This window comes from Melospiza georgiana, chromosome 3 (assembly GCF_028018845.1).
Source record: "Melospiza georgiana isolate bMelGeo1 chromosome 3, bMelGeo1.pri, whole genome shotgun sequence".
NCBI classification, from domain to species: domain Eukaryota; kingdom Metazoa; phylum Chordata; class Aves; order Passeriformes; family Passerellidae; genus Melospiza; species Melospiza georgiana.
The window spans coordinates 66,848,539-66,863,981 of record NC_080432.1 but is presented as its reverse complement, the minus strand read 5'-3'; the positions used below and the strand labels follow the sequence as shown (position 1 = coordinate 66,863,981).

The window sequence follows — 15,443 nt, the reverse complement described above, 5'->3', positions numbered from 1 at the left end:
GACTTGGTTTCGGTTCTAACAGATTCTCAGTGTGTGCATGTTCTCAGTACATGATACATGTTCCAACTGGTGTGTAACATTTATTTTGTTTTGTTGTTACTTTTTTAAAAAAGTGTATCTTAGTAGGGGGGAGAAGACTAAGAGGGATTGAATTTGACAAAACCCAAATCGTGCCAAACCCCAAGCCTTTTGTGTAAAGCTTAAATACAAGCAATAAAAACCTGAGGATTGTGGGCAAAATATTAAGTTTAAATTAGCACCTGATTGCTAAAAAAAAAAAAAAAAAAAAAAAAAAAAAAAAAAAAAAAAAAAAAAAAGCATTTCTCTTTCAATGTCAGTTTAAGAATTGTGCCTTTTTTCCACAATTCAGCTTTTGGGTCAGCGCATCCGAATGATTCCTCTGTTGATATGCCTCACCAGTGTTCCCAAGGAGAGCAAATATTTCAAATAACTGCTTCTGTGCTTTAAGGGTGGGCATTACAGAAGTGTGGCATTTTCACCAGAAGCTCTTCCAGGAAAGAGTAACCATGCAGAGCTTACTTCTCCTGCTAAGGCAAGAGGATCTAAGGGCTGCCATTAGCTGCTGAGGGAAGGGGTCAGAGTGCTGGGCCAGGTGTGCAGCTGGGGATGTCACTTCTGCTGAGGTTGCCACGGGTGGGACATATCTTGGTTTCACGTCCTTCTGCTTCCACTCATGTGTTTGCTTTGCTTGGTTCTTCCAACAGATCCCACCTCAGTATGGTCAGCAAGGTGTGAGTGGCTACTGCCAGCAGGGCCAGCAGCCGTACTACAACCAGCAGCCGCAGCACCTGCCGCCCCAGGCACAGTACCTGTCGCAGGCCCAGCAGAGGTACCAGGCTCAGCAGGTAAGCACTGCCCTCCCTGCTGACAGGCACCCTGGGGCTGGAAGTGTAAAAAGAACCCCTGTGCAATGAACAAAACCCATCCCTCATCTTTCCGAGGGAACAGTGTTCATTAAATAACAATAATTAAGTAGTAAATTGAGCAAAGTGAAACAAACGTGGAATCAGACCACATCTTTCTGAATGGTCTTCAGGATGTATGCCCAAATACATCTGCACACATTTTCAGACTTTATTTCATACTACCTTTTTAGGGTAAAGCCAGTGTATATGTCCCAGCATCTGTGCTTTTAAAAACAAGTAACAATTTCTTGATGAGATGTCAGTGGATGCTGGAGCTTTTCTTTGCCTTTGTTTTGTTGTTTCCTCACAAGACAGACATTGTTGAGAATTCCTGCATCTAGTGTGGTCACTGCTATTTTGGGTTTTTTGTGGAGGAGTTCAAGGCATTTTGGAGTTGCTTTGTCAAGGGAGCTTCTTAAAAGACATTTTAAATGGATATTGCAGCTATTAATTTGAATGTTGTCAGTTTGCACAACAGTTTGCAAACCACATAATCTGTTATCCATTGCTGCTTTTGAATTGTGCTCTTTATATTAAGCATTAAAATTAATTTCAAGTGATTCTGTTTTTAACCAAGATCAGTAGTGATAATGTATGGGTCTGGTTCCCAGAGCTGGAGAAACACTTGGATTTTTGATACTGAACAAAATGGATGTGCATAGCTGATGCAGCTGAACATGTAGGCTCAGTTCTGTCTGCAGTCTCAGCTCTGTTAATCATGGAGAGGTGATCTGGAAATGGAAGGATGAAACTAAAGCATACTCACCATCCTGGGAAATCTAACAAAAGTGAGTTGCTCAAGACTGGATATTAGTGGAAGCATCAGCACTTGCTGCAAATCACTGGGGAATTCTGTCAGGCATGGTTGATTAACATTTTGCGATTATGCTGGTGCAATGTAGAAATCTTAGCCTGAAATAAAAATAGTGCGTAAAATAAACTAACAAAAGATGCTGGAAGTGGCAATGGTACTGGAGACTCCCCTCCTTTGACTTTAAAATAAAGCTATGATAATTTCACTGTGTAATTACATGTTAATTTTTCTTCATCTACATTTTAAAATTCCATTGAGAATTAACTTTTTTCATTAAAATGCTGGATGGTTTATGAAATAGAATTCTTAATTGTATCTATGATATTCTTGTAAATGTCACCACATTCTGTCTTTTGGATTATATGTAACTGCAGCTTTAAAGATTGCAGTTGTGTCTTTAAATTTAATTTTCTTCCTTTTTTACTTAGCCATTAAATGCTTGATTTCTCTATGACTTGAAAATACTGTTCATAAGCATCTTGGTGAAGTCTCAGCAGATAAAGACCTAGTAATACGGCCTATAAGATAGAAGAAACACAGCTGCTCTAATGTCTACATATCACAGTGTATGAAATTGAAATGGGTTTTTTGCTGCCTTGGACACCTTGTCATATTTTAAATATACTGTCAGTTGAAGGGATTGAATATTTTGGTTTAAAAAATACACAAAACATTCCAACTTTATAGGCCTTAAGAGTAACAAGGTACTGATTTATCTGTTGATAGGTGTTCCAATTACATCATTTGCTATCATAGCTGGGAAGGAGAAGGTTTGTGCAGTGAAGTGAGAGGGATCATAGAAGGATGAAAGTAAAATTAGAGTAAAGCTTTCCATATATTTTGAATTTCTGAGAACTAGGATGAAGAGAAAGGCAGATTCACAGGCAAAAGATACCAGCCTTGATGTAGCCAAATTCCCCTTTTGAGGATTTGAAGTGACACTGAAGGACAGTCAAAATCTAGGCTCCAAGGCTGATACAGGCATCTTAGGAAGGTCAGTAGGCATTTTTTTGCCTCAGCCTGCAAGATGAGATGATGCATGAGGGCCTCACCAATACAGCCCTGCAGTTGGTAGTCCTTTCTGTGAGAATTTTACCTGAATTCTTGATGGTTTATGAATGACTGTTCTTCAGTGGTGGTCAGCCTCTTAAGGTTTGAACTCTGATCTCAGGTTCTGAAATATATGATAATTTCACTGTGTAGTTGGAGTATTTGTGTGTAGATGGTACTATTTTGTATAAATAATAAGTAGTCCTAAAACACCTTGGGGCTTGCTTCTTTCCCAATCTCCAGATTGGTTCCATGGCTGCTCTTCCCCCTTTCTCAAGAAGAATCAGCAGGTGAACACTTCTTGTCATGTTTCTCTGTAAAACCTCACCAGTGTGTGCTTTCCCTTTCTTTGAGAACTGCTCATCTAGAAAACAATTCCTAACACAAGAAATTGAAATCTATATTTCTGACACTGCAGCAGAAGTGTTCTTTCTCTACTGGTAATGCATAGTAGAATTACCATCAAGTGGTAACCAGTGTGGAATACAAAAATTAATACTAAACAAAAAACATAAAAAAGTTGAGAACATATGTCAAATTCTGCTGCTGACAAAAAAATTACAAACTGTGCTTACTTAAGTAAACATATCTCTGCTTATATGAGACTGATTACTTTTGAAAAATAAAGAATTATAATTTATTTGATTAAAGTTTTAGCAAGAGAAATAGGAGTAGGTACTTGTTTAGTTTTAGGAGAGGTTTGGGGAATGTGAATGAGAACAGAGCCAAACTTACCTCAGGGGCACAATGGAAGGACAAGAAGCAATAGGGGCACACTAGGAAGAGGGATGTTGCAGCTCTGTAAAAGAAAGAAACAAACAAACTCAAAAACTGTAAACTTCACAAAATTCCAGAGAGACTGCAATCTCCATCATTGGAGAAATTCAACTAGACAAAGCCCCCAAGCACTTTGTTCTTGCTAGGCTTGCTTTGAGCTGGGGGTTTGCCTATAGGATCTCTCTCTGAAGGTCTCTCTGAATATATGTGATTGTGTTGCTGTGATTTAAAACTGGCTTTACATTTTCTAAACACAATTTTAAAATAAACTACAGAATCATATATTACCTGTTGCACCAGTTGGTGTATCTTTCTTATTTCTGCTCCTAAAAATATCAGTACATCCTGTTTATATAATCCTGTCAATTAGAAAGATGAGGTAGTTTCAGTCATACAATCTGTCATCCTTTCTGTCTGTCATCCTTAGTTTTGTTCTTTCTTTTCAGCTTGCAAATTAATTTCCTTTGTGTTCTCTATATTGTTCATTAACCTTTTTTTTGTCTTTCTATATTGATTTTGTGATGTGTGTGTGATTAAATTGGTTTTACTTCAGGAGGGAGAAGAGAAATGCTAGACTGGGGAAAGAGGGTTTCTCTAATTTGCCTTCTTTTCCTGTCTGTATTTTCTTTATTTCCCTTGTAGATTTATGTCAAGCTACTTGTTTTGGAGATTATAAAGCTGAAAACAGTGTTTATTCTGTCTGGATGATGGACTTTTTCTTTCCACCAGTTTCCTTTTATGTAAAACCTCATAGTGTGATGATCTGGGTATTCTGTTATAGGGAGAAAACTGATGTGAAATTTCTTGCAGATGATGTTTTATTTTTGCTCTTTTAGACACATTGTGAGCGAGCTCCTGAGGTCAGGTATAGCTCTGTGTTGTGCCTTAGAATTGGTGCTCGTCTTCATTTCTCACATATTGTGGAAGTGTGAAGCCATTGCTGTTTTTCTTTGACTCACTTGAATTCAATATGCAATCTTGTCTTATAAAAGTAAACAGATAAAACAATTTCTGGGACTGTTCCAGTGACTTGTGACTTTCATTCTTCCAATAAGCATAGATGGGAAGGAGGAGAATGGGATTTATTTGAATGTTTGAACTGTTAAGTTGTTTAGATCTTTGTTAAATTGATTGCATGGTAGGCAGAAAGAGAGTTTCATAAGAGGTGATTTGATAGTAAAACTGGCACAGTTTACTATAGAACCATATTGTAAGCCAGCATCAGTCATCTCCTCTTCATATCAGGAGCCTGCTGTGTAGAAACCATTAAAGGAAGAGCTTTGTTTTAAGCAAATTTATTGCAGTAGCAGATTCATTGATCATTAGATATTGCCAGTAGATGTAGATACTGCCTTGGTTTTTTGGTTGGTTTTTTTTTTTTTTTTTTTCCTTTAACTTCTTTTTACCTTTACTGCTCTTCAAAAGAAAAAAGAGGAAGAAAGATGTGCTACACTACTATAGTGTTGCCCTTGGCAGGGCTTTTCATCTTGAAATGGCATATAAATGAATAAATGCTTCGCTTGTTTTTGCAGTTTTAAATCTTTTGCCATAAGTAGAAGTGATATTTTGTTCAAGAATGTCATGTAATTGCAAACTTAAACTGTCATCATTAAACATTATTTTGTTAAGATAGTGTGATGTATATTTTTGGTTATTATGCTTTCCAACTGGCTTGTAAACAGCCATGTTTATATATTTCCTTGCTTTATGTAGCATGTGTTCATATGTATCGAGATAGAATTGTGCCTTTAAGCTTTATTGTGTTATTTTATGAATTGGGACTGTATCAGTTTTTGACAGATGAAATGGATCTGCAAAATACTTATGGTCTCACTCTTAGTTAAACAAAAATAGTGATTTTATTCTACACCTACTGCTGTTACCCTGAATGAAGTAATCTTTTGTTTTAAACCTTCCTGGAAGATCTCTGCTTGCAAGTTTCCAGAATAGAATGCTGATCCCTTTTCATACATATCAGTATAAGATTAAATGGGAAAAAAGTGTAGCAGGTCCCTGAGGTGGGGCATGCATGTGCCCTTTTCTGGGGCATTGGTCATTCTGGTTAACTGTGTGCACCAAGAGTTTGTGTGTGTTTGTACATCATTTGTTGTGGTTACTATGGGTTTTTCTAAGTAGTTCAGGCTCACTCTTTAGTCTGCTTTTACTTAAAAGGAGAAAATGTTTTATAAACAAGCAAACAAACAGCATTCTCTCGCTGTCTCACAGGTTTTATTTAAGTGTTCTAAAAGAAGGCCAAAACCTTGTTTACCTCCCAGAATAATATACCTTACCTACTGATCTTGGCAAGATTTTTTCCCAACGCAGCCTGTAGAGGACAAATAAAGAGCAAGACTGACTGTGGGGTTTTTTTCCTGAGACTCGGCCAGGGAAAAAATGCAGTTTGGGCCGGTAGGAATTTGTGAATTGTTTTAGTAGTCCCAGGTAGAAAGGCATCTGAAGCAGGAAGGCAGTGTACATGAGAAGGTGGGAAGCTTCTCTGGTGACACCTTGGTCAGTCTCTCCAGGCAGAAGGTTGGAGACCACTGATGCTTCCATAAGGAACTTCTCTATGTTTCCTTGAACAGGGATCAATGGTTGGAATTAGTCTCAGTTTTAAGCCTGAGATGATGATGAGAAAGTTCTTCCACAGACATCTGTTTCTAGTGTTGAGTCAGTGTAAGGTAGGACAGATAAAACATTTCCTGATTTGAAACAGTCTTTGAAAATGTGAACAAAATGTGAAACTAATTAATCTGTTTTCATGTCCAATCTGTATGACTGTCATGAAAACAGAACAAATTGTATTGTGGCAGAATGCACCAAATTATTAAAGTGATTTTGGTACAATGAAGATGAAGTATTGTTTTTAAATTCAATGTGAGCTGCTAAAGTTCTTTAAACAGTATAATAAGCAACATGTTAATTAATGTTGTCAAGCTGTTTTGGGGTGTAACACTGTACAAAAATAGTATTGTAATAATAGGAATAACTGTTGTACATGCAAATATCAAATTCACTAGTAAGTAATACAGACAATCCTCAGTGAGTCCAAATTGGTATACCTCAATGCAATTACTCCTTGTAGTAAAATCTTCACTCTTAAGTGATTAGAATTTTGCACAGAATTAGCAGTCAACTGTACAGTAGGTTAGTGTCACATCCTTCAGACTTAAATTTAAATTTATTTAAGGACTACCATACAGCTGCACATGTCTTAAAAGTCATAATAAAAATAATTTGTCCTTCTGTCCTTTTTAAACCTTGCTGTCTGTAATCATTCTGCCACTAGTTGAGTGGTTGCATTAATATTTGTTGGGTTATGAACCACAGGAAATCTGGGAAAGAACAAGCTTGTATGTTAATCTGACATTTGCTGCCAGGCATATAGGAAAGTATTCTTTGTGGAAGTTGGCTATTACAGTTATATGGGAACTCATAATCAAATTTAATGTTTAGAAGAGAGAGTTACCTGCTGTCAGCAGCAGTGGCTGACACCACTGCTTGTTGTGTACCATAAATCCTTCTTGGCTTTTGTCATCTCAACAACAGAGATGCCTAGTGCTCAGTGTACACTCACTCCATTCTGAAATGCTGGACTTGTTTTTAGCCTTGGAGCAGTTATATTCTCTCCAGAGTGAAGAGATACCACAGTGAAGTAATTTCTGTAAAACATTTAGTCCCAGGCTCATGATACTAAGAACTCATACAGAACTTATACATATATATATATATATATATAAATATAGACTTTGCCAGCCATTTCAGCCTCCCTTATGGGGGAAGCTGAAATGAGAGACGAGGAACACCAATAGTACTTCTTTGTATGAAGGTATCATTTTTGGTACACTGAACTTCCTGTTCAGAGAGGTCAGATAGATACCAAAAGGCAGAGTGCAATATTGGCTTCTTGCATCTGGAGTAAAGCTTGACTGGACTTGGGGAGAGCAGGGAAGGGGAGCAGGCTTTCAGCAAATGGCTTCCAAACTCACACACCACAACTTCTTCTAGTCAAGCCACCAGTGACCAGCACCTGCCCAGCACTGAAGTGATTAAAGAACTCTTGAAATACTTAGAAACCGTATTGAACTTGTGCATTAAACTGATTTATCCTTTTTGAGCCTTTCTTAAGCACATGATATTTTCAGGAAGGACAAGAGGGGTTTGAACCCTTGTAGGTTCAATGAGTACTTAACTGATTGAAATCTTGGCCAGTTAGATCTCTGCTTTTGTAAAGTCTTATTTCATAATCATGATGCTGCTCTGATAGCAAATAAGTGTTCAGCATAAGGCTGTTTTTCTGGTGGAGGGTACTTAGCTCAGCTCAGGAGTTCAGTGAAACTGACTCCTGTGCTGTGTCTTCTCCCAGCAGTGGGAATGGCTGATTATTGTCCATTTGGGGACTGATCTGTTTGCTCATCATTGCTTATATCATTCCAGGAAGTGTCTCAAACCTCTGTCTTTTTTTCCTCAGTATTTCTCTCTGTATTTATAAGATTATAAAGTGCTGCCTCCTCAGACTTGGAGAATAATCTTCCGGAGCTAAGTAGCTAGAAGGAATAGAGTCAGGCAGAAGAAGAAAGTATAATTGTCTGTAAACTCACACCTGAGCACAAACACAAAATTGAGGGCATAGCACAGAGCAGCAGTCACAGCAGCGCAGGCTTGTTTTTGCTGAAGGCTTGTTGACCAAACCCAAAAATCTGCATTCAGATTTAGGGAAGACTTTTTTGGCCCTGTTATTTTAAAGAGAATGTTTACAGAGATTGTGATCAGTTTATGCAAATAAAAATCCAACTCCTGTCTGTTAGGCCTGAAGCTGTTAAAGTTAGCATGTATAACTGCTCCTTACACGTACTGTCTTTGTAGTAACTTGGATTTGTTAAGTGGTACTACTGGAAAAGGAGAAGTACTTTATCTTGCAAAGTGGTACTACTGTTCATGTATAAAATGTAGCAAGCTTGTTTATACTTCTGTTTTATAATCTTCCAAAGGACTGTCAGTGAAAGAATTTGTTTGCCTCTGAGTTGTCTCAACAACTGAACAGCACCTTCAGTTTCAAGTTCCCTCATTGTAGTTAAATATTTTCTCAGTGTGTATGTTCTTTTGCTGTCTTCATCTCTTAATGGTTTTCTGCTGAAAGCAGGCTTTTCCATTTGAAGGAGGAATTCTGAAGGTCATCTTTCTTTTCCTGAGAAACCAGCAAGTGCACCTCTTCAGGCATCTGCTGCTGATGGGGGTTTGGTGATACCTGGCAGGATAGTCAGAGGAGATAGGTCAGCGCGCGTTGCAAACCTGTTTGGCAGGAATGTTCATGTTCACCTGTATCCTGCTGGTTTTTAATTTTTATTCCTGTGTTTTTGTATCATTCTGACCCTGGCAGATATACTGCAGCTTTTGTGCTTGAAAGTTCTGCAATACTGAAAGGCCTGAGTCTTGATTTTTTTCGTGTTCTAAAATGAAGTTAGCATACAATATCATAAAGAAGCTCTGGCAATAAAAGCCTCCCTTCAGATAAATTGAAAAGAGAGCAAACTTAATCTCCTAGGAAAATCTCCTGTTTTGCTGCTTTAATTTTAAGTGGTCAGTTACATATGTGCAATCAGTTTGTAGATTTAGTGAGCAGTGTCCTATGTTCATAACAAAAATCTTCACAAAGTATTCTACTGCAAAAAGCAGGGGTGCTGAATCATTTGTTCTAACTAAAAATTTCAGTATTTATAAGTGAATAATCTTAAAAGGAAACGGTTTTCAGCTCAACTACAAAAACTATGTAAAATCTAGCATGGATTTAGTATGCTATGCTTAGAGAAAGGTCCTTTTAATGAATTTAGAAACACAGTCAGATGCACGTGTCCAAATGTATTTCTTAAAGTTCTCAAATCAGTGGTTTGGCTTTGATCCACAAAGTAATGTTGTTATGATGATGATATTATTTAAAGTTTCTGAGTTCTGATTTCTCCCAGTATTTAAATCACAGAAGGTTAATTAAAGCAGTTCTTTATTTTGCAATTGCTTTGGAATATTAACCTCACAAAGCCTGCATTAAATCAACGAAGTGACAGAATTGCATTTGCTTTATAAAATAACTCTACAAGAGCAAAGAAAAGCCATCTATAGTTCAGTGCCATTAATTGCTTGGCATTTAGATATTAGCATAGGAGTCAATTAATTAACTTGATAGTAAAACTACTGGAATGCAGGCTGATAAAAACTATTTTGTTATAGGATATTAGTGATCATAACTATTGTTGCTACCCTTACCACTCTTCTTACTATTCAAGGAGGGTTTTTTTTTAATGTTATTCTGAGAGCTAAATTAATATCCCAGAAAAAATTTTATGTAGCAGTAAGTTAAACAGAATTTATCAGAGTTTATCAGAAGATACCTGATTGTGTAACTGTCATTTATTTTATGACCCACTAATCTGATGGCTGTTCATTGACAAAAGTTATGTAGGCAAATATTTTAGAATATAAAGGCACAAATGCTGTTCTAAGAAAAATTCTAAAATGTAAATAGAATAGCATTCTGAATTAAGTGCTCATGTTGTAAAGTCTAAAAACTACTAATAAATCTAAGTGGTTGGGGTATTTTTTTACTATTTGTTCTGTTTGGTTGGTTGGTTTGGTTTTTAGTTCTGTATGAGCAGTATATATTCCAAATTTCAGTGGTCTTGTAAATTGCACCTCATGGCCAGTTGCAATATAGCAATATTCTCTTATGGCCTTTAAATTAATACACATTATTTTCCTCAGAGGTAGGGAAAATAAGTTTGTTAATATTCGTGGCATAAAATCTAGCACTGTGTTTTGTTGGCTGAATGCATTTTCTTTAATAATCGAAGCTGTTCAGTATAACTATATTTAGTTTTACTTTCTGTATTTTGCATTGGGATTTTGTTGTTGAGACAATGAATTATCTGAATATTGACCAGCATACATTTCATAAGCATTCATTATCCTTTCCAGTACTGTAGTAGGATTTCAAATAGATTTTGGAGCATGCAGCTGAATTGTTACTGAGTGTTTTAGTTGTTGCAATCAGATATGTACAACAAAGAATGAAATAAAAAATAAAAATAAATAAGGTACCACTTAAAAAACAAGTTTACCTTTACATGTTGACAAAACTACTTGGTGTTTATGTTGTGGAAGATAGGAGAACAACTGTTGGTCTTGGTGAGCTGTCCCTCAATAAATCAAGCTCTGGAAGAACACAGCCTCTCTCTTTGTGTCTTCCTCATGTTTATCCCTGGCTGCCAAGAAGCTATCTTTGACATGCATGTTTGTAGGTAGAAAGCTAAATAACCAGCTATAACCAGTCTGGGATTTGGGTCTCTGCCTATAGAATTCATGAAGATTGCTCTCCTTCACTCTCACAAAAAAGAGAGGATCATTGTTGCTTTATTACCTAGTAATCCTTTACCAACTTTTAATGAACATCACTGTTTTTTCATTTCTATGTTAAAGAGTAGTCAGTGGTCTGGTCTCAGAGTTTTAAGTTTTCACCACTTCTTTCATTTGTCCACCACCCTCTTACCCCCTTCTCCTGACACTCCCAGCAGCAGCCCAGCTGGGAATATTTTCTTTTGAGAAATTGTGGTTGTGGTGATGGTGGTGAAGACTTTTCTATCTCAAAAGAATAAAGAAATAGTTTACTGCTGTTAGTTTGAACTGTTGTATTGTGCAGTCCATTGAATTTCTTCTACTGGTGGGTGCTTCCTTTTGGAAATTTCAGTTCTTTTCCCACTCCTTGGACTAAGATATTGCTTTGTGCCATGGGTTGGATTTAAAGATTTTTGCACAGATACTGTGTGTCTTCACAGACTGCAGAGAAAGGGAGGATGGTAATGCAGCTAATTTTGTGCTTCCAGTAGCCAGCCCTAAATGTAACACTCCAGCGCTTTCACTTACTGAAAGCCGAAGTTAACCAAAACAGTAGAGACCAGTTGAGAATACCTTCTTTACCAAGTTTATTTCAGACTTTTTTGCATCTGAGCTTTAGTTCCTTCTCCTACGATTGAATTGTTGATAAAATAGTAGGTAAATCTCCTTTCAGTTTTTATTTAAGGGCTATCTGTGGTGGAGTATTAGAGGGTAAGTAAGCAGGTGTCACTGGACTGTGGTATAAATTGTCCCTTATACAATATAGCTTTATATATGAGGGACAGGGGCTAGGAAGCAAATCTCTCTATTCTAATTTTTTTTAAAATGTAACCTCAGTGATATTTTGCAGCCCTTCCTCACCGATTTGCAGGGTTTCATGAGCCTTTAGATGAAGTCCTGGCTTCTACCTCAAAGCACAGACACAGACGTGCCCCTAAGAAAACACTGAAGTAATGTTTCCCAGTCTTGAGTGAGGAAGTCTCATCCTTGGGTACCTAGCTCGATTAGCCTAGAGGTAGCAGCTGCTCTCGGTGCAGCTTTTCTCTTTATTCTGTAAGCTGGCTTCAGGCTTTGAGCTCTGCTGTAAGCTGCGGGCAGTGCTCTGACCTCATTTCTGCCAGCGAGCCGTATGCTTGGGAGAGCTTCCTCGGCAGCAGCAGGCAGTCTGGGGCAGGCTGCTGCCCTCTGGGGCACAGAGCCCCCCAGCCCTCTGCTTCTGCAGCAGCCGAGTTGGAAGAAATGGCAGGTTTGAAATCCTGCCCCTCTCCCACCTTTTGCTGGGTTCAGCTGTTCCTTTGGGGTGCAGAGCTGTTTCTCAGCCCCGCTTCACGTCTCGGGTCTGCTGAAGCGATTCTGGAGTTTTAGGAAGGACTAGTGTGGCAGGGCAGGATGCTGGATGGCACAAAATCTGTAAGTCATCACATTAACATAGTAGTCTGTCCCAAGTGACTGTAAAGAATAGGACATGCAAAACCAGCCGGGCCTCTTTTTAAAACAACTTTTTTGTTCTGTTTTGTTTTAAATATAGCTTTGTCAGTGAAAAAATGGCAGGGAGAGGAAGGAGGGGGTGTAGAAAATGAAAGCGTGGTTGGACTGTCAAGCCTTGTGGGTTTTTTAGGAAAAGTCCAAAAAGCTCTGTAAACATGGGAAAATGCATGGAAATAAAATGATCATTTTTTACCCCTCATTTCCAAGTTACATTTCTCAGTTTACTTCTTTTGACTGTCTCTCATCTCTTTATAAATAAACTGGAACTTTAGATCTTTAGAACGAAATCCTACCTTTTTTGCCTGTAAATGAAGAGCTGACAACTGTTTATCAGGTTGTGCGGTGTGCAACAGTCACATTTTAATACAAACATCAAACTGGCCTATTTTTCTTGTGGCATGTTACAAGTATGAGAGAGGAAAACGAGAAGAAATGTCTTGTTTCTGATTAAATCCACTATTGATATGCTCTGTGATCCATGGAATGCAATAGTGGCGAAAGAGAAAAGCAAGATAAGGGTTTCTGAGAATGATTTCATCTTGGAGCTCTTCCTGCATCACTCGCCTAATGTGGCTCCTGGAGGCCATATAGCAAGACACATGTGAAAATGGACTAGAGTGTTGAGGAAGAAAGACCCTTCTGGCTTGTTGATATGCTCAGGTTACCTAATATGCGACTAGAAGCTGTGTTGTCCAAACAAAAAATCTTCCTGTAAGATGTGGAGAGGTTTTTTTGACCCTGTCTGTGCTTAAAATGTTTTCAGTGTATTCTACAGCAAAAAGCCTTTGATAGGTAGTCTGACTTGCTAATAACTTCTGGAGAATTCTGATGAGCTGACCCTCCATAATATATTTGCTTACCTAAGTATCTTTTGCATCAATTGCTGCATGGTGTATTTTTTTCTTCCCTCTGCAGTGTCTTATGACTTAACTTAGATGTCATTTCATGATAACTGGAATCATGAAAGGAGAAAATTATGTTACGATTGTAAATATTTTTTTTAAGCAGCCTAACAAAGGATGTCTAGGATATAGCAAGTTTTAGAAAGAAACTGCAGATATCTTAGAAGGGACAGTATTAATAACATTGATGGTGATGAGGTGTCTTACGGACAATGACTGGTCAGCACTCGAGGCATGCAAACTGGCACGTTTCGCAAATATCTCCATGTACATGGTAGGATTTTTCTCTTACAGATGAGTTATGATTTTTGGATTAATCTCTCCTCTTCAGAAAGGAAGGTGCTATTTTGCTTTGGCAATTTTCTGAAGTTGTTGATTCCCTTTAGTATCGGTAAAGATGTTGAAGACTGAAGTTAACTTGGTGAGGCAGAGTATCATCTTTGTTTCTGAGGGCATGTTACAACCCTGGCTTGACTGTGGGCAAATGATAACAACCTGAAAGTTGCTGGTCCCACTGATGTAGCCGTCAGCAAAAGTGTCAGTGTGTTGCAAGAGATGCCAAGCTCCTGGTTGCCACTGCTTTGCTTGTCTCCATTCAGCTTTCCGTGGTGGTGAGAGAGGGTTGGCTTGAAGTGATTTACATATTCTGGTTGTGAACGGGGTTTATTCAGTTCATCACGTAAACACAGACTCGTGTGTTTAAGAGGATTACCAGACTGCATGGGTAATCCACCTCCGGTGGTTAGCATGCTCTTCTTTTTTTGTTGGTGTAATAGGTGCTAGGACCAAACTTTTTTTTTTTCAGCAATCACCTGTTCCTGCTGTGCAGCAAGAGACTTGCTTGCTGGTTTGTGCACGGTGCTCTCCAGCTGCAAGATAGCAATTTTCTTCAAGGCTTTGTAGGCTTCTGTTTCATTTTTTCCTTTCCCATTTCTGATTCATAAAATTCAAGATATGTATGTATGTATGTATTTCTTCTTGACCCAAGAACTTCTAGAACTTCTGCAAGAGTTCATATACATCCTGCAGGACTTTTGCAGACCATCTGGCCAGGATTCAAGCAAATGTCTCTGCTCTTTTGTCCTTAGTGGATCCTTCCCCACAGGGCTGCTTGCATGAGACTTAGTGTTGCCTGTGCCCTTGGGCATAACATTTTTTCTGAGTGCAGCCTTACCTACAATATTCCTCTAGCAGGTTGGCTGGCCTTTGTTGTCAGTTTTGTGCTACCAGAGAATATACAACTTGGGAGGTTACATGTTAGGTATTAGGGTTGGGCTGGAAGTTGGCTGTTTAGGGATATGTCATCATTCTGGTAAGTAATTTTTTCTTTATTGTAGTCTGTTAGTGCAAAAGGTAGAAATAGGGGAGATGTGTTGATACATACTTATCTGCACAGAATGAACAGATGCTTGGCTGACTGGTAACAAGGCATATCCTTCTCGCATAGCCCCTAACATATCACTTGGCTTCTTTCTGTTCAGTGGTATTCCTTCAGAGATGAGTAAAATGCTCTTGTACTCTAGGGCTGTCCACTTCTCTTGGCTGCTCTACTGGGTTCTGATTTCCATTCTCAAGTGGTCTGAGGCAAAAAAAAAAAAAAAAAAAAAAAAAAAATTAACATTTGTTTTCATTTTTGCTTGTTGTCACATTGCTATAGAATTTACTGCTCTCACACTTGAAGTGTTCTTCAGTTTAACCCACTGAATCAAGAACATGGGCTAAAATACTTTTTAATGAGTTTTTTTCAGATTGAATTCTAGCATATTATTTTAAATAAATTATCTTCTTTCTGTTTAACCATCATGGTACTTATCTTCCTGGGTGGTCATGTTATCCCTCTGAAACTCACTGCAGTAGAAGTGAATGAAGCCTGAATGACATTTCTCACCCAACCCTCCTTTAAATGTGGTTTTCCCGCAAACATTAATATTTTCACTAAGCTTTTATTTTCCATTAAAAATAATTTAAACTATTTAATAATTAGATCTAATCTTCTTCGGCAAAACTTAAAACAAATGTGCATTGCATCTACATGGTTTCAATCATTTTTGGTGCTGTATTCATTCAGATTTGCAGAGAACTCATCCATGTGGACAGGCT

The 15,443-nt window shown here is 38.0% G+C and overlaps 1 protein-coding gene across 1 annotated transcript in view; it reads left to right on the top strand.

The window, feature by feature from the left end:
• The window catches only part of ARID1B (AT-rich interaction domain 1B), a 324,972-nt gene that overhangs the window by 79,933 nt on the left and 229,596 nt on the right, over positions 1–15,443 (top strand). Inside the window, exon 3 of the mRNA XM_058019477.1 lies at positions 726–866. Coding sequence (XP_057875460.1) covers positions 726–866 — 141 coding nt within the window. The remainder of the gene's footprint in view (positions 1–725; positions 867–15,443) is intronic.